The sequence below is a fragment of the Solanum dulcamara genome, chromosome 10 (genome assembly GCF_947179165.1).
Source record: "Solanum dulcamara chromosome 10, daSolDulc1.2, whole genome shotgun sequence".
Lineage (NCBI taxonomy): Eukaryota > Viridiplantae > Streptophyta > Magnoliopsida > Solanales > Solanaceae > Solanum > Solanum dulcamara.
The window spans coordinates 1,222,352-1,248,141 of record NC_077246.1 but is presented as its reverse complement, the minus strand read 5'-3'; the positions used below and the strand labels follow the sequence as shown (position 1 = coordinate 1,248,141).

Genomic DNA, 25,790 nt, shown 5'->3' with positions numbered 1-25,790 from the left:
TACTATATTTCTGCCTAAGAGGACAAAGATTGTAATAGAAGATGCACTATTCTCTTTTAAATCCCTAAGAAACTTATTAAGTTTTAAAGATATCCGCAGAAATGGATATCATATTGAGACACTAAATGAAATGAATATTGAATATCTTGGTATGACCAAAAGTGTCTCAAGACAGAAATATACTTTGAAAAAATTACCAATTTTGTCGTCTTGCCTATATTATGCAAAAATTAGCGCAATTGAAGCACATTTGATCGTAAACCAGAAGTTTAATGATCTAAATACATTTGTGTTATGACATGATTGAATAGGTCATCGTGGACCAATAATGAAGAGATAAATTTTTAAAAATTCGACTGGACATCCGTTCAAGAACTAAAGATTCTTACGAATGATGAATTTTTATGTGCTACTTGTTATCAAGGAAAATTAATTGCCAGACCATCAACCCTAAAGGTTGACATCAAATCTCCTGACCTTTTAGAACGTATACATGAAGATATATGTGGACCTATTCATCCACATAGTGGATTGTTTAGATATTTTATGGTCCTAATAAATGCATCATCTAGATGGTCTCATTTGTTCCTCCTATCATCTCGTAATCTGGCGTTTGCGAAGTACTAAGCACAAATAATAAGATTAAGGGCGCAATTTCCAGATTATCCAATTAAGGCTATTCGCCTTGATAATGCTGGAGAATATAAATCTCAAGCTTTTGATGATTATTGCTTATCAATTGGGATAAAATTGAACATCATGTTGCTCATGTTCATACTCAAAATGGCCTTGTAGAGTCATTTATTAAGCACATACAGTTGATAGCAAGACCTCTACTAATGAAAACAAAATTGTCAATTGTTGTTTGGGGTTATGCTATCTTACATACAACAGCACTTGTACGTCTTAGACCGACAAATTATAATAAATATTCTTCATCACAATTAGTATTTGGTCATTAGTCAAATATAGCCTATTTACGAATATTTAGTTGTACGGTATACGTGCTTGTAGCACCACCACAACGTACAAAGATGGGCACTCAATAAAGGTTGGGCATATATGTTGAGTTTGACTCACCCTCCATAATTCGCTACCTTGAATCGTTGACAAGAGACTTATTAACTACTCGATTTACAGATTGTTGGTTTGATGAAATAACTTTTCCACAATTAAGGAGAGAGAAAAAGGATCCCGAAAGAGAAATTATGTGAAAAGTTTCATCACTATTTCATTTTGATCCACGTACCCGCACATGTGATCAAGAGGTTCAGAAGATCATCCACTTACAAAAAATAACAAATCAAATGCCAAATGCATTTACTGATTTAAAATGGATATCTAAGTCACATATCCCTCCAATGAATGTGCCTATCCGGATTGATGTCCCAAAAGGACCATCTATTAGTATCATAGCTTCTGAATCCCAAACATGTCTGAAGCGTGGTAGGCCATTGAGTTCAAAAGATTAAAATCCTAGAAAGAGAAGCGTGAGGAATAATAAAGATGATACTACAAAAGAACATCATGAAGAAGATCAATATTTGAGTAATCCTGATATTCTTGAAGAAATCAGTGAACCCGAGACTCAAGTGAATTAAGAACTTTCAATAAGTTCTACAAGTGATGAGATAAATTTAGATCGATCGAAAATTACAATTGATAATATTTTTGCATATAATGTTGCACTTAACCTCATATAAGATAATAAAATTATTGAACCTAAATTCATCGAAGAATGTCAACATAGATGTGATTGGACAAAATGGCAAAAGATAATTCAATCAGAATTAAACTCACTTGCTAAACGTGAAGTTTTTGGACATGTAGTCCAAACCCCTGTAGGTGTAAAATCGGTTGGCTATAAATGAGTTTTTGTGCGAAAACGAAATGAGAGAAATGAAATTGTAAGATACAAGGCACGCCTTGTTGCACAAGGATTCTCTCAAAGACCCGGAGTCAATATCTCATCGGTCTAACTGTACATAAAAATCTTGAAATACATCTAATGGATATAGTTACAGGTTACCTTTATGATTCACTTGATAATGAAATTTACATGAAAATCTCAAAAGGATTAAAATTGCCTGAAGCATGTACTAAATCTTGGGAGATGTACTCAATGAAATTGCAAAAATCATTATATGTTCTGAAACAATCAAGGTGTATATGGTATAATCGTCTTAGTGAGTACTTGATAAATGAAGGTTATATAAATGATGTCATTTGTCCATGTGTTTTTATTAAGAAAACGGAATCAGAGTTTGTTATACTCGCCGTTTATGTTGATGACATAAATCTCATTGGAACCCCTGAAGAGGTCCAAAAGGCGATTGAATATCTAAAGAAAAAATTTGAGATGAAAGACCTTAAAAAGACAAAAAAAAATTCTTGGTCTGCAAATTGAACATTTAGCAGACAGGATCTTTGTCCACCAATCTGCCTACACTGAGAAAATTTTAAAATGATTTTACATAGACAAAGCACATCCATCAAGTACTCTAATGGTTGTTCGTTCACTTGAAGCGGATAAAGATCCATTTCGACCTTCAAAAGAGAATGAAGACTTCTTGGTGCTGAAGTACCATATCTCAGTGCTATTGGTGCACTTATGTATCTTGCTAACGAAATTAGACCTGATATAACATTTTCTATTAATTTGCTGGCAAGGTATAGTTCATCCCCAACGCGAAGGCATTGAAACGGTATCAACTATATTTTGCGATACCTAAAAGGTACTATTGATATAGATTTGTTTTATACTAATAAAGGTTGTGCAGACCTTTTGATTATGTAGATGCACGCTATTTATCAGACCCACATAAAGCTCGATCGCAAACAACCTATCTATTTACATACGGAGGAATTGTTACATCATGGCGATCTACAAAGCAGTCTATTGTTGCTACTTCTTCAAACCATGCTGAAATAATAGCAGTTCATGAAGCAAGTAGAGAGTGTGTGTGGTTGAGATCGATGATACAGTTCATCAAAAAAAGATGTGGCCTGAAAAATGATGTCAAAGTACTCATAGTGATATTCAAAGACAATGTTGCATGCATAACTCAATTGAAAGGTAGCTTCATAAAAGGAGATAGAACAAAACATATTTCATTAAAATTATTCTTCACACATGATCTCTAGAAGAATGATGATATTGATGTACAACAAGTTCATTTGAGTGATAATCTTGTAGATTTATTCACAAAAGCATTACCAACATCAATTTTTGAGAAGCTAAGGTATAAAATTGGAATGCTCAAAATATCAAATAATTTTTTATTAGAGGGAGTAAAATACGCGTTGTACTCTTTTTTCCTTAACTAAGGTTTTGTCCCACTGAATTTTCCTAGTAAGGTTTTTATTGAGGCAACACTCAAGGCGTATTACCAGATGTGTGTACTCTTTTTCCTTCATTAGGCCTTTTCTTACAAGATCTATGGGTGTTCAGGATAACTATGTATGTTGTTTCTTGTAAAAAATTTAATGAGGCACACTATATGTGGACATCCAAAGGGAGTGTTATGAAAGTGGATGCCCACAGTGTGGACATCCTTTCCCTTTTCCCATTCTCTTTCTTTTCTCCTCATTTTCCTTTTCTTTTTTCCTCCACCAAATTTTGACACCACCCCCCTCCCCCCCCGCGCCACTTGTATACTTCTTACATTTGTAGTGGCTATAAATAGCCACTGCAGTTATACAATAACATATACTGAATTCTGCAATCTCTCTCTCGGTCTCTTACTATTTCTTACTAGCTCTTCTTCTTATTAAATTGTTAAGTTAGTTTATTTCATAACAAAGAGGAGAATATTAAACGTTTGCCTTTTTATATTCCCAAATTTGGAGTCATTTGTTAAACTATTTTTTATTTCTGTTTTTATTTTTTATTTTTATCTTATTTTTAGTTACTTTTTTCCATAATACATAAAAGTGCATTTAACTTAGCTGACATTTTATGTCTTTTAACTTTGGGTGTACACAAATAAGTACTTGAAACGTGTATAAAATTGAACAAGTAGACACATTCGTCTTATGTGGCGTCCTACATGATAATTTTGTGTCATACGTGACGTCCTACATGTATTATGCCAACTCAAAGAGAAACTCCTAACACATAAACTCTATAATACGATCAGGTTCTTCAATGTATTCCTTTATTCTACTGGTACCACTTGCGAAGTCAATTTTTTAATTGTTCTTTTTGCTCTGTAATTTTCCAATCTTTAAACATGATAATTTGATTTTTTTTAAAAAATTGTCTTATAAAAATACACTATTGCTATAAAAGTAATAAAATTACAAGAAAAGTAAGTAAAAGACAAGAAAGAAAGATAGAAAGCGGAGAGAGTTGAGAGAATTGTTCTCCGTGTGTATCATTCCTCAGAGAATATATGGTTATTTATAGCCAAACTTTCATGAAGAAAAAAAGAGAGTCACATAACCTAATTTTACCATTATATGGGCTCCATTACTAATAGAGAATCCACTTTTCTTTATTTCATAACACTCTCCCTTAGATATCCATGTGTAATGTGCCTCATAAAAAAATTTACAAAGTCTTATCAATTGTTATGTTTCCTTGCTCTTCTTGGGCAGGTTCTTTCATATCATGACCATCTTGATTGTTTGCTCCTTTTTTTTTGAGGATTTTTATCTTTGGAACCAATCGGTCTACCACATTTTAAAAGTGGTTTAGACTCATTTGCATTACTAATTGTCCTATTGGGACATCAACTCGAATTGGAACATTAGCAGTTGGAATATGAGATTTAGTAACTCTTGATACGTTAGTGAATGCATCTGGCATTTGATTTGCAATATTTTGCAAATGAATTATCTTTTGAACTTCTAATTCACATTTATTTGTATGTGGATCTAAATGAGATAGTGATAATGCATTCCAATCTATTTCTCTTTTCAGCTACTTATTTTCTCCCCCTAATGCTGGGTATACTAATTCATCAAAATGACAATCAACAAATCTTGCAGTGAATAAATCTCGAGTCATAGGTTCCAAATATTTTATGATAGAAGAAGATTCATACCCAACATATATTCCCAATCTTCTTTGGGGTCCCATTTTTGTGCGTTGTGGTTGAGCAATTGGAATATATACTGCACATCCAAATATTCTAAGATAGGAAATGTTCGGCTCCTGACCAAAAGTTATTTGAGCAAGTAATCTCACAAATGTCATATTACGAGTTGATAATAAGCATACATGTGACCATCTTGTAGATGCATCTATTAAAATCATATAATATTTAAATGATCCATATGATGGGTGAGTGAGCCACATATATCAACCTGTATACGTCTAGAAATGTTGGGGATTCGATGTCCACTTTGATTACTGATGGTCTAGTAATCAATTTGCCTTGAGAACATGCAGCACAAGAGAATTCTTTAAATTGAAGAATCTTTTGGTTCTTCAAAGAGTGTCCGTGTGAACTCTCGATTATTTTGCGCATCATATTAGTACCGAGATGGCCCAATCGGTCATGCCATAGAATAAAATCATTTGAGTTAGATTTACTATGGCATGTGTTTCAACTATACTAATAGTTGTGAAGTATAAGTCGGATGAAAAAACAGGTAACTTTTCAAGTATAAACTTCTTGCCCGACATCATTGTAGTAATGTAAAGATAATAATTCTTTTCATCATTTGTAGTCTCAATATGATAGCCATTTTGACGAATGTCTTTGAAACTTAATAACATTCTTTGAGACTTACTACAATATAATGCTTCATTAATTGTTAAATTTGTTCATCCAATAAGTACAACTTTAGTTTTTCCAGATCTTTCAGTTAATCTTGTACTACCAGATATTGTATTAACATTAGCTTCTTTCATAATCAAATAAGAGAAATATTTCTTATCTCTTAAAATAGTGTATGTTGTGGCACTATCAATAAGACACATATCATCATAATTGATTTTGAATTCAACCGATGACTGTAAAATTTTCATATTCTTCATAAACAAAAAGATACATTATAAGAACATGAAAAACAAACAACATAAAAAACTTTAAAAAATTGCACTGCCTTAAAAAATATTTTTACGAAGCACAACATAATATCAAATATAATAGGAAAACAATAACTATTTTTATAATATTTATCCCAGTTAGATGATCAATTCTTCAGTCAATATTCATTAAGTCTTCAGCTTCCAAATGAGTAATATTTGATAGACCTTCAAAATCATCATCTTTATAAGCAAGATTTGCCTCAATATCTTCATATTTATTTGAGGGAGTTGCTTCATTATCATCATTCCGAAAATTCAAGTGCGTCTCTACATTATTATCTCTTCTTTTGAAAGAGACTTGATAAAGTTTCACAAAATGATCGCGCGTACAACATTCATGTGCCCAATGACCCTTCATACCACACCGGTGATAAATATTGAATTTACCTCTGGAAGGATTATTTTGAGGAACTTTATTGTTCTCATATTTATTTTCACCATAATGACGATAATTATTTCGTCCTCGCCCACTCTACGATCACGGCCGCGATAATTATTTTGTCTTGATTCAAACTGATTATGTCCTGCTACAACATTCGCTTCAGGGAATGGAGCAGACCCAGTGGGACGGGCTTCATGATTTTTCATCAACAAAGTATTATTCTGCTCGGCCACAAGTAGGCATGTAACTAATTCAGAATAATTCTTAAACCTTTTTTCATGATATTATTTTTGTAGCAACACATTTGAAGCGTGAAAAGTGAAAAAAAATTTCTCAAGTTAGTCATCATCAGTGATAGTATCTTCACATAATTTTAACATGGAACTTACCTTGTGAATAACAGAATTATATTCTGTCACAGTTTTAAAATCTTAAAATCAAAGATGTATTCAGTCATATCGAGCTTTTGGCAACACCGTAAGTTTTAGGTGGTGATATCGCTTCTTCAAATTAGTTCATAATTCAAGAGGGTCTTTCACAGTTAAATATTCAGTTTTTAATCCTTTATGAATATGATGACGGAGAAAAAACATGGCCTTTGCTTTATCTTGACTTGATGCTTTATTTTCTTATTTAACAGTATCACTAAGACCTTTAGCGTCAAGGATCATTTCAGCATCAACGATCCATGACAAATAATTTTTTACGGTAATGTCAAGTGCCACAAACTCAAATTTTAATAAATTTGACATGATAAAAACTGAGATAGAAATTAATTTAAAAATAACAAAGACAACTAAAATTAAATTTCTTTAGTAGATATACCTGATATAAAAGTTAATTTATTTTGGAAAATTAGAGTTTCGTGCCGATAACGTGCTATAAAATTAATAAAATTATAAGAAAAGTAAGTAAAAGACAAGAAAGAAAGAAAGAAAGAAAGACAGAAAGCGGAGAGAGTTGAGAACATTGTTCTCTATGTGTATCATTCTATTAGAGAACGTATGGCTATTTATAACTAAACTTTCATGAAAAAAAAAAGAGTCACATAACCTAATTTTGCCATTATGTGGGCCCCATTACTAGTGGAGCATTCACTTCTCTCTATTTCATAACAACTATGTCATTCACTAATTCATTTGATACGTCAACAAGAAGTGGATTTCATTGTGTGAATGTGATGAATCCGAGTGTCCACAAGACACACCTATATTAACTTAAGGTATTTAGAGAGTCCCTTGATATGTCTCAATACTCAACTTTTCACGTTATTGGTGAGAGTCTAATTCGTCCATCTTATAATCCTCTTCTCCATTTTCCTCTACTATCAATTTTTTCTTTTAACAAATATTCTCTTTTTTAAAATTTATTTATCATACCATTCTTTTAGTCTGTAAAGAAAAATATATCTTTTCTTTTTTGATAATATTTCAATTGATTTGTTTCTATTATTTTAGTTTAGATTATTTAGTATTTAGAAATTTCTAAATAAAAAAGAAAAAATTAATAATCTCCCAATCTAATATTCGAGAGGTAATATATGTGACATGTGTGGTTTGTTTGTAGTTAATTTTAATTTCTTAGTTGACATGTTTATAATTATAAGATTAAATGATATTTTGTTATATTTTATCTGTTTTTAATTTAAAATTATAAAATTCAAAGTTTTTTCTATTTTTTAAAATTTTATGTCAAGTTAAAATAAGATAATTAAATTGACACCTATAGCTACTAGAAGTGTCAAATTTACCCTCAAGTCCAAGTTTGAGGGTCTTTCTATCTATTTTGTTTTCAATGGAGCCAAAGCAACAAAGTTTCTCTTCTCTTCACTCTTCTGTTCTTATGTCTCCTTTCAATAGCAAATGAATATCCACTTCAAGTTGGAGTATCCTCAAGGTATGTACTTGCTGTATTTCAAGCTATCCAACCCCACCACTAAACCCCCTTTTCTGAGGAACTCAACTCCCTTATATCTGTCATATCTTCCTTCTAGCATCAAGATTTGATGAAAAAGTATGAATTAAGACATAAAGAAATCATTTTTATGTGTGAAGAATTGATTTTTGAGGTAGTTTAGTATTTGGCTATTGCTGTTTAAATTGATTCTTGACAAATAAAGTTTGATGATTTTGGGGGCACATAAATCAACGCAAAATCCTCGAGGTAAAAAAATCTGATTTTTGTTTCAATTTTCATTGATTTTTCATTCTATTCCTTCATAAATTTCAACTTTAATTCTTGATTTTCCGCTTGTTTTTAATTGCCCTAAGATCCATTTTGAGCTGAAAATGACCCGTTTAGATAGGTTTGAAGAGAGATCGAGGTAGATCTATGAAGAATTGAGTAGATGTAATTAGAACAGGATATGATATGTTTAGCTAATCGAGGATATGATTTTAGATAGGATAGTATGAAGTTCGATGATTAGGGTAGGTGTGGTTAGGTAGGTTTGAAGGGAGGTTGAGGTAGATCGAGGAAGAATTGAGTAGAGGTAATTAGACAATATATGACACATTTTCAGCTCACCGAGGATATGATTCTAGATAGGATAGATAATTAATAGGTAGTAGAGTGTTTTCTCTCTTCATGGTGATAGAGTAGGATTCTAGTCTGGAGCATCTATTTGTTCCTTTCACAAGTATTATTACTATTATGCTTCGATTTATTACTATTGTTGTTTCTTTTACTTTGGTTATCTTTAATGTTTGTAATGTTAGTACTGTTTTGTCTTCTATAGTTTTGTTACAGCTTTTACTCTTGCATTTTCTTTTAAACAATTTTCTTGAACCGAGAGTCTATTGGAAATAGTCTCTCTACTCCACAAATGTGAGGGTAAGGTCTGCGGACACCTGCCCACCCTGGACTCCACTTGTGGGAATATACTGGGTATGTTGTGGTGGTGGTGGTTTGTTGATACTAGTTTTAGTTTCAGAACCATTGGTGAATGTTGTTGATAGATTCAGACGGCTTTTTAGTTTGATGCTTATTGGATTTTAAAGTGACAATTGATTTTTCTTTTCCAGTAATACTGGCCTTAACATTTTAAACAGAACAATAGTGTATTAAGTTTGGTCAAGCAAAACTGCAGGAGTGAGTGCTAAAGTTCCTGAGTTCGTTTATTGCACGGACAGTGATGGATGATCCATTTCTGTGGAATTTTAGGATAATTGTCACAGTATGTTGTCTAAATTTAAGTTATTAAAGACAATTCTTTTAACATCCTAAATCCCTTCAAACTTGATCTGCAATTAGAATTATTTTGTTGTCACAAAGTAGAGCAGTTTTCCCTTGGTGATGAGGTGAAGAAGCCAAAGTAAAATAGATAACTCTTTCACAAGGGTAAAAGAGGAATTTTTTTAAGTACTATGAGAGTTATAGGTGAATGAGGGTTGAGATTTGTTATCACAAATGTCCATGTGAGGTGGCACTCCTTGCCTTTCGATTTATTTTACTAGGGTATTGAGTGTGCATTGTTTGAAGCCAGATGGCACTTTTAAGGTAGAAGAAGATTCTAAATAACTTTTATGTGGTTTTACATGTTAACTCCATTATGTAGACTGAAACAGAATAAAAAGCAATAGCTAGTTCTTGGTCAGAATTCTGCTCTTAAGTCATCACCTCTACTGCTTCCTGCAAAGTTTTGTTGACGAAGCATGTGCACTTTCTTTGTTGATTTGCTGGATTTTTGGCTTTTCAGTAGTTGTCTGGTCTGCAGTCTTCTGTTTTTTCACAAAAGATATGAATCACTTGTACCCTTTACAGGGAATTTATCAAGATGATCCCGGTTTGCCCTTTTGCTGGAGCTTCCAGACCCGACGATGCAACTCTTAATAAACCTTATGACGAAAATAAACAACCGGCTCAGGAGAGCACGCCTAAAAGAGAGTCTGGAGAAGCTGCAACTGTGTCACCTAAGTGCCCCTTTGGATATGATTCAACTCTTAAGAAACCTTGTGACGACCTAAATAAACAACAGGATGGCCAAGAGAGCAAGCCTAAACAAGAGTTCGGAAAATCTGCAACTGTGTCACCTAAGTGCCCCTTTGGATATGACAACCAAAATAAACAACAGACTGTCCAAGAGAACAAGGCTAAACAAGAGTCTGGATCTGCCACTTTGTCACCTAAGTGCCCCTTTGGTTATGATTCTCAAGCATTTAAACTGGGTCCTTTTAGCTGCATGATATGTCAGGCACTTCTTTATGATAGCAGCAGATGTGTGCCCTGTTCACATGTATTCTGCAAGTAAGTCTAATTTAATAACTCTTATATGATCTTTCTACTCCCACATACGCCACTCCCCCGTTTTAAAAGCAAGAATAAGGGTAAAATAAAGATTCTTCTGGACATTTTTAAGTAGTACATCTTTTTGGTAAACAGGGCATGTCTCTCACGCTTTAAGGACTGCCCATTATGTGGTGCTGATATTGAAAAGATTGAGGCCGACATGAATCTTCAGAATGTTGTTGATCGCTTTATTGAAGGGCATGCAAGGATTAAGAGGTCTAATAATGAGCAAGAATATATAGGGGAAAAGAAAACTGTTATATATGAGGACGCGTCTTTGGAGCGGGGAGCTTTCCTGGTTCAACAGGCCATGCGGGTAAGTTTACCAAAAAGCTCGCTAGTCTCTGGTGCAGAAATTGTCTCAATTTTCAGAGTGACATAGCGCCTGCCATCTCTCTTTCTTGTATAATGTGAGACAAGCTAGTGAATCACATTTCAGGGTTTCCGCTAACTTTTGGCTTAACTTGCAGGCTTTTCGTGCCAATAATATTGGTAGTGCAAAATCAAGATTTACTATGTGTGCAGATGACATCCGAGAACAGCTCCAGAGAATGGGGAATACATCCGAGTTGTGCTCACAGCTTGGAGCAGTTCTTGGTATGCTTGGTGACTGCAGGTGTGTCTCTATCAAAGTCTCTTTTGAATGAAAAATATGCCATTCCCTTAGTCATTTATCAGTGTTATCAATGATATTAGGTATTTATTTTTTAAAGTGATTACAGAAGTTTTGGACATTTAGTTTGTTAAAAGAAATAACTTGAACTGTACTGTAGTCGAGCTACAGGAGATGCTGTATCTGCAGTTGCTTACTTTGAAGAGAGTGTCAATTTCCTTTTGAAAGTACCCAAAGATGATCTAGAGGTAACTGTTAATGATGTTACACACACACATGCATGTATTGTATGTACATATGTATGTATCTCAATATATTTTTGTGAACTAAGCAGTGCACCTTATTTAATTTTGCTATAAGCTATGATGATATAATGCATATCTTTTCATATATGTGTGTGCTTTCTTTAATTCCTTAAAAAATCTTTGCAGATCACACATACGCTTTCTGTTTCACTAAACAAAATTGGAGATCTTAAATACTATGATGGTGATCTGCAAGCTGCAAGATCACATTATTTTCAGGCGTTGGATGTTCGCCGCAATGCCATCAAGCAACAGTCTCTGCCATCTCAGGTCTGTGTACCTTTCCTAATCTAATGATCATCACTATTGGCACTGCTATTTGTTGGAAGCATATAAATTTATTTGTCAAAGAACCTGTGGCATGTGGCATCTTGATATCCAAAAGAATTAATCATCTCCTTGCCCAGAATATGTGGCATCCTTGCCACATGGAAATTTCTCATTATTTTTCATCTTGTGTTTTAATGCTGATGAGTTCCACATTTTACCCTCATTTATTTGAACATCTTTCCATGGATAAAATGTTTCTGATGGTTTCTGGTGCTGAGGGGTGATGGATCAGCCTTTTAACTTCGATTACCCATTTTGTCATCTCTAATTTTGCCTAAAGGTTTGTGTGTGGGTTAGGCACACGTCATAGGTCCAAATGTTGCCGCAAAAAAAACCTAGGGTTAAAGTGGAGAAGGGTAGAGGAGCTGGCTATTGTCCACCCAGTTTCGAACCACGCGCAACTGGCCAGCCTTCCATGGATTTTTCGGTTATAATACAAACTGACTGGCCCTCCGGGGATATTTTCAGTTATAAAACAAACTGGCCGGCCCTCCGGGGATGTTTAAGTGGAGAAAACTTTTACTGATGTTTATGTTTTAGATCTTATGTGGAAGACATTTCTTTTTCAAATTAATTTAAGCTGAATTTTGGGCAACTTATTCGTTCACTATGCTCACAACAAAAGAGTAAAGCATGCTGATTTTCATGTTCTTTTGTCCTACATCACACCTCTTGGGGTGCAGCTCTTCCCTGGACCCTACTAATGGGGGATGCTTTGTGCACCGTGCTACCTTTTTTTGTTCAGCCCCGTCCCATTTTTCTTGTATATAATTCTCTTCCGTTACTCCAGATAGTCGATGTGGCCATTTCCTTAGCCAAAGTTGCTGATATTGATCGAAATCTCGGGGATGAGGATACTGCAGTTGAAGGATTTCAAGAAGGCATAAAGTTACTGCAATCCCTTAAACTAAAACCCGAAGAAGTTAGCCTTGAACAACGGGTAATACTCATCTATCCTCTTAATTTATCTTATACTTCACTGGTGTATCTTTTTTATCAGGCAAACCTGATTTGGTCCTGTGACTGCTTGCAGCGGCTATCAGTGCTCGAGTTCCTCAACAGCCAACTTGAAAACAAACAAACTTGATTCAGTTGCCTGAGTGAAGTCTTTTCCGACATAGTTAATGATGAATAAGAACAATGTGTGTTTGTCATATAGTTTTGTATAAACACTAGATGCTTGGTTCAGAGGCAACCCGAGATAAACTTCAGTGTAAACGCAGTAGAACAAGTGAGATTTTCAAAAGTAATATGCCTGTGGCAAGTTAGTATAGTCCTGTGTTCCAAAATTTCAGCATCTTGTGCATGTACCTCTTAGTACTTGAAGAGTGTACAAATTCAGTATCCTTACCATAAGTTGACAATGTTATTAAAGTTATTGGAGGTTTCTGATAATGTTGTAAAAGTATAAGGTATGGTTCTGAAACTATGACTCAAGATTACGTCTTTTAATTTTTAGCTATTGGCAACTAATTCCACAGTTGAAAAGGTATGTGTGTCAGTATCAAAAGAAAAGTAGATTGGTGCCTTATTCAATATAGAATAAGATCACCCAAATAAAATAGAATAAAAAATACACAAAAATTCAACTTAACCTCTGGATACTGAATAGAGGTGACTTTGGTTTATGCTTTATAGTTTATTTACTAAACCTTTTTCGTTAGATATTTTCACGTCGAGGTTTATCGAAAACAACCTCTTTCTATCTCCACGAGGGAAGGGTAAGATTTGTATAAACTCTATCCTTCCCAAATTTCATTTATGGATTACGTTGAGTATGTTGTTCTTATTTTATCTTGGATCTGTCTGTAAAGAGTACACATCTGGTAATACGCCATGAATGCTGCCTCATTAAAAATCTTATCAGAAAAATCCAGTGGAATAAAATCTTGGCTAAGGAAAAAAGAGTGCAACGCGTATTTTACTCTCCTAATGAAAACATCACTTAATATCTCGAAGATGGTGCATTCCAATTTTGTATCTCATTTTCTCAAAGGTTGAAGTTGGCAATGCCTTGGTGAACATGTTTGCTAAATTATCACTTGAACGAACTTATTGAACATCTATTTTACCTTTCTTTTGAAGATCATAAGTAAAAAAAATAATTGGTGAAATATGTTTTGTTCTGCCTCCTTTGATGTATCCTCCCTTCAATTGAACTATACATGCAGCATTGTCTTCGTACAATATTGTTGAAATGTCTCTTGTCAAAGAAAGGCCACATGTTTTTTTGAATATGTTGAGTTATTGATCTTAACCAAACACATTCTCGACTTGCTTCATGAATGGTTATTATCTCTGCATGATTTGAGGAAGTGACAACTATAGTTTGCTTTGTTGAACACCATGATATAGCTGTACCACCACATGTAAATAAATAGCTTGTCTGCGATCGACTTTTATGGAAATCAGACAAATATCCCGCATCTGCGTAACCAATCAATTGTGACGTGGATTCATTTGAGTAAAACAATCACATATCAATGGTCCCTCGAAGGTATCTGAATATATGCTTAATTTCATTCCAGTGTCTTTGCGCTGGGGAAGAACTAAATCTTGCTAACAAGTTTACTGAGAAAACTAATCTGATCTAGAATTATAGGCAAGATATATTAATGCACCAATTGCACTAAGGTATGGTATTTCAGCACTAACAAGCTCTTCATCATTCTCATGAGGTCGAAATGGATCTTTATTAATATCAAGAGATCTCACAACCATTGGGGTATTCAATGGGTGTGCTTTATTCATGTAAAATCTTCTTAAAATATTTTCTGTATATATTGATTGATGGACAAATATCTCATTTGCAAAATGTTCAATTTGTAGATCAAGACAAAATTTTGTCTTTCCGAGGTCTTACATTTCAAATTTCTTTTTCAGATATTTTACTGCCTTTGAAAGTTTTTCAGGAGTTCTGATAATATTCAAATCATGAACATATACTGCTATTATGACAAATTCAGACATTTTCATAAAGACGCAAGGGCAAATATGATCATTTTTATATCTATTTTTAGCAAATATTCACTAAAATGATTGTACCACATTCGTCCTGATTGTTTCAGCCCGTATAAAGATTTTTGAAGTTTTATTAAACAAGTTTTCTGAGAATTTTTATATAATTCAGGCATTTTAAATCCTTCAGGAATTTTCATAAAAATATCATTATCGAGAGAACCATATAAATAGGCTGTAACGACATCCATCAGATGCGTGCCAAGTTTTTCATGAACTGCCATATTTATAAGATACTTGAAAGTGATTGCATCCACCACAGAAGACTATGTTTCCATATAATCAATGCCGGATCTTTGCAAAACTTCTTGTGCCACAAGTCGTGCTTTATATCTTACGACTTCATTTTTCTCATTTCTTTTTCGCACAAAGACTCATTTGTACCCCACTGATTTTATACCTTCAGGTGTTCGGAATATCGGTCTGAAAACTTTGCGTTTTTGAAGCGAAGCTAATTCAACTTGAATTGTATCTTTCCATTTTGGCCAATCATTCTTCTGTCTATATTCATCAATAGATTTTGGTTCAAGATTCTCATTTTGTTGCATTATTTCCATAGCAACATTATAAGCAAAATAATTGTCGACAATTACATTATTTTGGTTTCATATTTTTCCTAATAAGACATAATTTATCAGAATTTCTTTATCATTTTCAGGCGCCTCAACCTCTTCCAAGATTTTATCAATTGTTATGTCTCCACGCTCTTCTTGAGCAGGTTCTTCCATATCATGACCATCTTGATTGTTTGCTCCTTTTCTTTTTCGAGGATTTTATCTTTGGAACCGATCGACCTACCATGTTTTAAGCGTAGTTTAGACTCATTTACATTAATTAATTGTCCTACTGAGACATCAACTTGAATTGGAGCATTAGCAGCTGGAATATGAGATTTATTAACTCTTGATAGGTCAGTGAATGTATCTGACAGTTGATTTGCAATATTTTGCAAATGAATTATCTTTTGAACTTCCAGTTCACATTTATTTGTACGAGAATCTAAATGAGATAGTGATAATGCATTCCAATCTATTTCCTTTTTCAGCAGCTTATTTTCTCCCCCTAATGCTGGGTATACTGATTCATCAAAATGACAATCAACAAATCTTGCAGTAAATAAATCTCCAGTCATAGGTTCCAAATATTTTATGATAGAAGAAGATTCATACCCAACATATATCCTCAATCTTCTTTGGAGTCCCATCTTCGTGCGTTGTGATGGAGCAATTGGAACATATACTACACATTCAAATATTCTAAGATGGAAAATGTTCGGCTCCTGACCAAAAGTCAATTGTAATGGGAGATTTGATGATAACTTGTGGGTCTGATTCGCACCAGACTTGTTGCATGCAAAATAGCATGACCCCATAATGAAATGAGAAGTTTTGTTCTCATAAGCATTGGTCTAGCAATTAATTGGAGACATTTGATCAATGATTCCGCTAGACCATTTAAGTATGAACATGAGCAACTGGATGCTCAACTGTTATCCCCGTGGATAAACAATAATCATTAAATGCCTGAGATGTGAACTCACCAACATTATCAAAACGAATTGTCTTTATTGCATAATATGGAAATTGTGCTTTTAACTTAATTATTTGAGCAAGTAATCTCACAGATGTCATATTACGAGTTGATAATAAGCATACATGTGACCATCTTGTAGATGCATCTATTAAAATCATATAATATTTAAATGGTACACATGATGGGTGAATGAGCCCATATATATCACCCTGTATATGTCCAAAAATGTTAGGGATTCAATGTCCATTTTTTTACGGTAATGTCAAGTGCCACAAACTCAAATTTTAATAAATTTGACATGATAAAAACTGAGATAGAAATTAATTTAAAAATAACAAAGACAATTAAAATTAAATTTCTTCATTAGATAAACCTGATATAGAAGTTAATTTGTTTGGAGAAAATTAGAGTTTCGTGCCGATAACGTGCTATAAAATTAATAAAATTATAAGAAAAGTAAGTAAAAGACAAGAAAGAAAGAAAGACAGAAAGCGGAGAGAGTTGAGAACATTGTTCTCTATGTGTATCATTCCATAGAGAACGTATGGCTATTTATAACTAAACTTTCATGGAAAAAAAAAGAGTCACATAACCTAATTTTGCCATTATGTGGGCCCCATTACTAGTGGAGCATTCACTTCTCTCTATTTCATAACAACTATGTCATTCACTAATTCATTTGATACGTCAACAAGAAGTGGATTTCATTGTGTGAATGTGATGAATCCGAGTGTCCACAAGACACACCTATATTAACTTAAGGTATTTAGAGAGTCCCTTGATATGTCTCAATACTCAACTTTTCACGTTATTGGTGAGAGTCTAATTCGTCCATCTTATAATCCTCTTCTCCATTTTCCTCTACTATCAATTTTTTCTTTTAACAAATATTCTCTTTTTTAAAATTTATTTATCATACCATTCTTTTAGTCTGTAAAGAAAAATATATCTTTTCTTTTTTGATAATATTTCAATTGATTTGTTTCTATTATTTTAGTTTAGATTATTTAGTATTTAGAAATTTCTAAATAAAAAAGAAAAAATTAATAATCTCCCAATCTAATATTCGAGAGGTAATATATGTGACATGTGTGGTTTGTTTGTAGTTAATTTTAATTTCTTAGTTGACATGTTTATAATTATAAGATTAAATGATATTTTGTTATATTTTATCTGTTTTTAATTTAAAATTATAAAATTCAAAGTTTTTTCTATTTTTTAAAATTTTATGTCAAGTTAAAATAAGATAATTAAATTGACACCTATAGCTACTAGAAGTGTCAAATTTACACTCAAAGTCCAAGTTTGAGGGTCTTTCTATCTATTTTGTTTTCAATGGAGCCAAAGCAACAAAGTTTCTCTTCTCTTCACTCTTCTGTTCTTATGTCTCCTTTCAATAGCAAATGAATATCCACTTCAAGTTGGAGTATCCTCAAGGTATGTACTTGCTGTATTTCAAGCTATCCAACCTCCCCCCCCCTCTCCTCCCCCCCCCCAAAAAAAAAACCCTAACCCCACCACTAAACCCCTTTTTCTGGGGAACTCAACTCCCTTATATCTGTCATATCTTCCTTCTAGCATCAAGATTTGATGAAAAAGTATGAATTAAGACATAAAGAAATCATTTTTATGTGTGAAGAATTGATTTTTGAGGTAGTTTAGTATTTGGCTATTGCTGTTTAAATTGATTCTTGACAAATAAAGTTTGATGAACAGGTTTAAATAGGAGTATAAAATGTCATTTGTATGTGTAGAAATTTTATTTCAAGGTGTTTGATCACTGACCCATTTGCAGTTGAACTTTGGATTGATTCTTGGCCTTAAAATTTGATGAACAACTATGGATTAATATTGGGGAAAAATCATTATTATGTGTAAAGATTTGATTTTTAGGTTTTTGGTCCTTGACCCATTTGCAGTTTGAATTGGTTCTGACGGTAAATTCGATTAAAGCAATTATGAATTGACGTATAGAGAAATCACTTTTATGTGTAAAGATTTGATTTTGAGGTGTTTGGCTGTTGATTTGCAGTTTGAATTGGTTCTTGCAATAACAATAAAAAAAAGTATGAATTTATGTATTGCGAAATCATTTTATGTGTAAAGAATTGGTTTTGAGGTGTTTTATAGTTGATCCATTTGTAGTTTGAATTGATTCTGACAATAAATTTGAATAAAACAAGTATAAATTGATGTATAGCGAAATCACTTTTATGTGTAGAGATTGGATTTTGAGGTGTTTTATAGTTGGTCATTTGCAGTTTGAACTGATTTTGGCATTAAGTTTGATGAACAAATACAAATTCATATATAGAAATCATTTTAACGTGTGACAAATTTGATTTTGAGGTGGTTGTTTGTTGATCCATTTGCAGTTTGAATTGATTCTTGGGTACGAGAATGGAGGAGGGTGGTCTGAGTCAAAGTGGAGAAGAACCCAAATCATGGGATGAGCTTTACAATGTCAATCTGATGCCTTCAGAGATTTTTCTCAAGTTCAGAAAAGAAATCGAGGGCTATCGAGTTGGTGTTAACTTGGAGGTACTAAGTTCTCACTGATCATCTATATCGTTAGTGTTTACTCAGTAAACCATGTCTCAGTCCCAAACCAGTTAGGGTCGAATATATGAATATGATGCTTCCGTTGTTATTACTTTAATGGGACTATTGCATTACAAAGTTTGAAACGTTAGATTACATTCAGTTAAACTCGGCTTATTGCACTTGTTAGTATGATTTAATACAAATGAACAATCCTATTTTCCTTGGATGGAAATGGAGCAATTTACTTTTGCAAACAGAGTAAGCAGAAAATTTGTTATTGGTTAGATTCGTATGCACCTTCTGGAAATTTGGTTGTGGATATACTGATCATTGGGCATTCAGTGCGCTGCTTGAACATGTTTTTAATGATCTTCATCCCGTGAAAGCTGGACCTTATCCTGAAATAAGCCCTATTTTTGTGTTCCGGAGATCATAGGAAGAGTAATGCAATCGAGCCGGGACCTCATTCGCTGTCTGGAACCCAGAAGAGGGCCCTGATTACCGTCTCAACAACTGACGTGGAACTTAAATATCATTTGTCATTTCACTGTAAACATTCCGTATTTGCTATTGTTAATTGTTTAACAACCACGCTTCAATACTAAGAAAGTTGGGACCGGCTAGATGAAACCTCACTTGCCATGTCACTCCATTTAAGCTTATCTCACTTCTTGAGCATGTCCAGCGTATTTTATATTGTGAGGATTCATCATAAATTGACTGATTTTGTGCTGATATCAACGTATCACAACTGTTCATGCAAGTGTGAGACCGGCAATATGAGCAAACTCAAATAGATAGAGTTTGCTCATGTTAATGATTGAACATACTTTACACATAATCTGTTGTGAGAAGGTTGTTGGGTGATATGCAATCTGCTTTATTCCAGTCAACTCATTAGTATAAAAGTTAATGCACAATACTGAAATCTAAATTGTAGACGCAATATGCAATTTTACTGCATTAACGTTGTAGTTGTTGCTGAAATCATCTGAAAGGATATTGAGAGCAAGCATTTTAACTTAGTGTTTATGTGGGTATTTCTGGTTTTAACTAGTTTTTTTCTTTTATGATACCTTTTGGCTAGTTTTACAATGCCCCATACAATGAATATCTGGCTAAGCTGGTCTTAAAGCCTTTAGCCCCTGAGCGGAAATGGAAGTTCATATATGAGCCTTTGCATCATGAAGTGCGCCTTCTTTCCAAGAAGATCCCAGTGACAAAATTTCTGAATCTTCAGGTTGAACTTTTTCAGTTCCTTCCGTACACTGTACTATTTCCGTTCCTTATCAGCATAAAAGTTACAGGGTAACCGTTTGAACTTATACAGGTTGGTGTAGGCCATAGCTTTCAGTTGCATGCAACTGGTTGGAAATGGAAGCTCACTTCTTGTTTCGGTGGAGATGGGATCTCCAGCATCCGGAATAAAACATCACTTGGATTATGTCCTGGTGTGGATTTCCGTTTTGGATGGAAAGCAGATTATGTATTTCCAGAAGTTACTGGGCAAGTTACTTTTTCCTCATTTACGTATCACTTTAAAGAAAATCACTGGCTTCTTTTACCTGTAAGAATATCGTACTTTAAGAATGAAAACTGACTGAAACTTGGTGGCACTTTCACCTAATATGAATTTTGGGCTCCTTTTTCAGAGGTTTAGGCACTGGTGAACCGTTATTCAATATGAATTCTGGACGACTACAAGCGTCACTGGATAGAGTGGAGGCCATCTTTTCCCAATAAGCACAATCCGTACTTGGTATCGTCCCTGCTTATGCCTTATAATCCTGTTGAACTTGGGTGTCGCTCAATCTCCCTTCATAAGTCATTCGCTGGTCATTCATTTATCTGAACACTATGATATGAGGATTGCACTGTAGAGCTGGCGCATCTTACTTTGCACGTAAACCCTTCATCTGCCTAGGAAAACATGAATCACCTTGAGATTTCATTTATGGAGTTTTAGACACCTTGAGGGACTTCATCATTCATCAACGAAGTTGGTAGTTATTTTCTTTTTGGTTAACCTCTCATGTTTAAAAATTTTATGTCTTACTTTAATTTCTTAGAGTAATATGCTACTTTTATGTCCTTTCCTCGTAAACCACACTTTTATGATATCAGTTCTTGGTTTGTACTTCTTTTGGGAGATGTGGGATGGGTGGTCGAAGGGAGGAGAATGGAACACAAATATGTTCGGGATTTTAACATACTGTTGAATGTCCTATTAAGAGTTGGCAAGGGTGAAGAGTACTCTCTTAAGTTGTTTGTTTCGACTTGATTGATTGTCTCATTTTTCACATAAATTATTTCATTATTACCGAACCTGTGTATCATCGGAAGACCGTTCTGGAAATTAGAAGGGGCCTTGCTGCTACTTTTTAGACCTTAGGAGCCGAGTTTTTATAAAATTTACGTGGTCTACCAGATAATGGTTCTAAACTAGTTAAAAATAGTAGCAGAGCACTGTTTCGATAGAACCGTGTAGTAGCATTGCCTGCCTAATTTGAACTTAATTGGTTGAGTGTTCATAATTAATTGACATTATACCATATTTCATCCAGGAGTTTCTAACAAGCATGTAAGAAAGAAGTAGAGAGCTCGTAATATGGAAGATATGATTGATCACTGTGGGTTGTACAGCCAAGATTGTACATCATAATGGGTCGTCTTTGACGGGGATGTTTTTTAAAATGATGCTAGTACTGAAAGTTTGATTTATCTCGAGTTGTACTCTGTAAATTAGTATCACTCTCTCTACCTTTACTTAATCTGTTTGCTGTAACATAGGATGCTATCATCAGGTTCTATTTTGGGAACACCCTGAATGTACAGTAATGTTGAAGACATCGTAATTACAACAAGTCCAATGTAATCCCACAGGTGGGGTCTCGGGAGGGTAGAGTATATGCAGACCTTATCCCTACATAAAGGTAGAGAGAGCTTGTTAACATAGACCCTCGGCTGAACGAACTAATTACAACAATCACAATTCCTTAATTTGTGGTTGATTGTCAATTCATGGGCATGTGAGGATGTAATTTTATTTGTTCATCGTAGGAGAAAAATCTCAACGATGGGAGGCTGTAGATGAAACTATAATATAAAAGTGCCGTGATTAGGTAAGGTGAACTGATACGTGAGTTGTAATACCAACGAATTCTATAGGGATTTTGAGGGGGCTTAGATAGAAAAGAGATTGACTGTGTTTGTTTCTATATTTATCTCGTGTTTGATTAGGGACATGTAAATAGACTGAAGTAGAATTTGTCTATATTTGACGATAATACAATTGGTTTATCTTGTGTTTCATTTGTAGGACATGTTACTGTTGATATTGACATTTCACAACAAATTATCGAGCTCCTAGAAAATGTTGAAGAAACGAGCAATGGAGAGTTGGCTGACCATAGCTGAGTAAGAGTACCAAAGGAAGGAGGCAGAGGTGGAACCAGGATTATTAGGCTGATGGCACATATTTCTTGTTGTTCTTGCTAGATCTTAAGAAGTCTATCACCACATTAGTTTTTAGGCAAAGAATTTTTATGTCTCCATCAATGAATTAGCCCAGCTATATAGTGTGTTAATTTTCTCGTTCAAATACTGTTATTTGTACTTTTAATCAATTATTCTTGCTTTTGTGATCTGTCCTTCTTTTGCTTATTATGTTTAGGTGATTGCACCATTTGGTTAATGTTACTATTCCTTGCCTGTATGGTCTTCACTGATCACAAGAGTAGCTGTTTGTTAGACAATTTTCTGCCAGAGATCAAACATTATGATGACATAGAATGGATTGTCAACACGCCGTCGGGTACAAATACTACTACAGACCAGCCACACTGCATATGTTTCCAGTTTCTTATTTGCAAGGGAAATGACATTGCATCTCACACCTTCTGAGGTCTAACAGAGTTGCGTATACACAGCTGCAATAGAATGAAGAAGTCGTTTCCACGGGATATTTTGAAGGATCTCGGAAACCTTGAGGTGCACTTGTGTGATGAGATGGAAGAGATGATAGCAACAGAGGAAGCAGAGGGAAGTACTCACATTCTCATGCTTCCAAAGGTAAAAGAGCTCTACCTTGAAGACTTGCCTAAAATGAAGAGAATTTACGAGGGAAAACTGCTGTGTGATTCCCTCGAATCGATGACTCTCTAAATCAAATCTAGTATTACCGAGCTCGATAGTTGTATCTAGATACTAGCTATTATAACATAATACGAAAAATTAGTTCCACAAATGTCCTTACAGTAAAATGTTGTTATAGAGTGGTCTTACTATGTGTATTGATAGTTAGGCATTAATCAGTAATGAGTAATGAACAATCTTTCTTGCACTAATGACACACTCTTACTCTTTTCCTTTTTTATGCATAGTACGGACCTTATTTGACGTGCTTTTTTTCTTCCAAAGCGAAATAATCACTCTTGTCGCTAGTTGTTGTGAACGTGCATTGCATGTTTATCTTGAAAGGGCAATCTGCTAGAGGCACCTTCCTATTCCTTGCCGCAACGTATCCCGGGTTGGCTACCTTTCCCTTGCGAAATCCTAGGAGACTCTTGCTTGTAGGCGTAAAGAAGATTTCTGATTCACCGCTTGGACCTAAAAAATATCTACTAAAGGTCTTCCGATTCTGCTGCGGGTATACTATTAGACTTTCTTCCGATTCTGCTGCAGGTATACTATTAGACTTTCTCTGTGCTATAAAACAAAAATCAAACAAACAATTAAAAAAAATAACAACTCATAAGTTGAGGTTAGAAAATCTTGCAAATTTGATGTCAATTTAGTGGCATAAATAGTATTTTGTTAAAGAACAAGTGAGATGGTTGTCCACTTAATTACTTTACCTTGTAAGTGGGCAAGTTGCCCACTTGTGTCCATCATTCTATCATCTATAAATTGCATACTTTGCAATGTAAAATAGGTGTAACATACGGACGAATACATCTCTCAATTATCTCTTTCTTTTCTATTACTCTCTTCTCCTTATTTTGTTAAGTTAGTGTATTTTATAACACGTTATTAGCACGAAACTCTAATTTTTAAGAAAATTAACTTCTATATCAGGTATATCTACTGAAGAAATTTAATTTTAGTTGTCTTTGTTATTTTTAAATTAATTTTCATCAAATCAAACTTATCAAAATTGGAGTTTGTGGCACTTGATATTTCTGACAAAAATTATTTGTCATGGGTACTTGATGCTGAAATCCACCTTACTGCTAAGGGTTTTGGTGATTCTATAATCGAAGGAAATAAAACATCAAGTCAGGATAAAGCAAATGTTATGATTTTCCTTCGTCATCATCTAGATGAAAGGCTAAAGGTTGAATACTTGGCAGTGAAAGATCCACTTGAATTGTAGCAAGGTTTAAAAGAGAGGTACGACCACCTCAGGGCAACGGTATTGCCAAGGGCTCGTTATGAGTGGATGCACTTACGGTTTCAAAATTTTAAAACTGTAATTGAATATAATTCTGTTGTATTTAGAATAACTTCCCAATTAAAATTATGTGGGGAAACTATAAATGATGAGGACATGTTGGAAAAAACACCAACTACTTTTCATGCCTCTAATGTGATATTACAGCAGCAATATCGTGAAAAAGGTTTTTAAAAATACTCTGAATTGATCTCATGCCTTCTGATGGCTGAGCAACATAAAACTCTTTTAATGAAAAATCATGAAGCCCGTCCCACTGGAACTGCTCCGTTATCGAAAGCAAATGTGATAGAAGCACATGGCCAGTCTGAAAAAGATAAAATAAAAATCAAGGCCACAATAATGTGCGTGGACGTGGCAATGGCAGAAGACGATATAATAATCGTCGTGGTAGTGGTCAACATAAAAGGGAGAACAATATGAGTTCTCAAAGTGGACCTTCAAGAAGTAACTGTCATCGTTGTGGCATGAAAGGCCACTGAAAAAATGAATGTCGGACGCTTGAGCATTTTGTAAGACTTTATCAAAATTCCTTCAAAAGAAAGGCAAATAGAGGTGGTGCCTCTTCTTCTAATGCTCGGATAGAGTCACACTTGGCGTTTGAAAATAATGTTGAGGCAAGACTTTCGCATAATGATAATATTGAAGCAAATCTGGCTTTGAAGGATGACGATATTAATGACCTCAATGATATTACTCATTTGGAGGTTGAAGACTTCTTTAAGGATTATAATTGACGTTTAATTTCATTGTATAATTTACAATATGTTGTTGTTTTTTTAATGTACTTTTGATTATCATGTTTTTATGTTCATCTATTTAAAAGAAAAAAAAAAGAAGGACTTATGTTTTTCTAGTAATATTGTTACTTATTTTAACTCTTATAATATATTTTTATTTTATGAAGATAAATAAATTTCTCAGTCTTTAATTGGATTCAAGATGAATAATGGAGATATGTGTCTTTTGGATAGTGCCACAACTCATACGATACTAAAAGAAAAAAAATATTTCTGTCATTTGATTATGAAAAAGGCCTATGTCAATACAATATTCGGTAGTACAAAATTGATTGAAGGCTCTGAAAGAGCGGCCTTATTACTACCGGGAGGACTATATTTGTAATTGATAATACATTGTATTGTAGTAAGTTTTAAGGTTATTCGCCAAAATGACTATCATATTGAGACTGTGAATGAAGGAAGGGTTGAATACCTTTATATTACTATAATAACTACGGCGAAGAAAATTGTGCACGAAAAATTACCTGCATTTTCTTCTGGATT

The 25,790-nt window shown here is 34.1% G+C and overlaps 2 protein-coding genes across 5 annotated transcripts; both read left to right on the top strand.

Annotated features, from left to right (window-relative positions):
- Positions 1–8,182: 8,182 nt before the first annotated feature.
- On the top strand, positions 8,183–13,352 carry LOC129870622 (protein NCA1-like). Of its 2 annotated transcripts, none has more exons than XM_055945445.1 (8): positions 8,183–8,318; positions 10,185–10,667; positions 10,803–11,025; positions 11,180–11,325; positions 11,483–11,570; positions 11,754–11,897; positions 12,748–12,897; positions 12,991–13,352. In XM_055945445.1, exons 2-8 carry the CDS (start codon positions 10,198–10,200, stop codon positions 13,042–13,044), a joined length of 1,275 nt encoding a protein of 424 aa, XP_055801420.1. In that variant the 5' UTR covers positions 8,183–8,318; positions 10,185–10,197; the 3' UTR covers positions 13,045–13,352. The 2 variants fall into 2 exon arrangements, with proteins under 2 accessions (XP_055801420.1, XP_055801421.1); XM_055945446.1 differs by lacking the exon at positions 8,183–8,318 and adding an exon at positions 8,366–8,585.
- A 4,454-nt stretch (positions 13,353–17,806) lies between these two features.
- LOC129871076 (uncharacterized) lies at positions 17,807–22,696 on the top strand. 3 transcript variants are annotated; one of them, XR_008762182.1, is made up of 6 exons: positions 17,807–17,945; positions 18,884–19,049; positions 20,140–20,292; positions 20,383–20,619; positions 20,705–20,811; positions 22,372–22,696. XR_008762182.1 is itself a non-coding variant. In XM_055945941.1 (6 exons), the coding sequence occupies exons 2-5, from the start codon at positions 18,909–18,911 to the stop codon at positions 20,793–20,795; spliced, it is 561 nt and encodes a 186-aa protein (XP_055801916.1). In that variant the 5' UTR covers positions 17,808–17,945; positions 18,884–18,908; the 3' UTR covers positions 20,796–20,811; positions 21,617–22,365. The 3 variants fall into 3 exon arrangements, 2 of the variants coding, with proteins under 2 accessions (XP_055801916.1, XP_055801915.1); XM_055945941.1 differs by lacking the exon at positions 22,372–22,696 and adding an exon at positions 21,617–22,365 and having other exon boundaries at positions 17,808–17,945; positions 20,383–20,558; XM_055945940.1 differs by having other exon boundaries at positions 17,810–17,945; positions 20,383–20,558.
- The last annotated feature ends 3,094 nt before the right edge of the window (positions 22,697–25,790 follow it).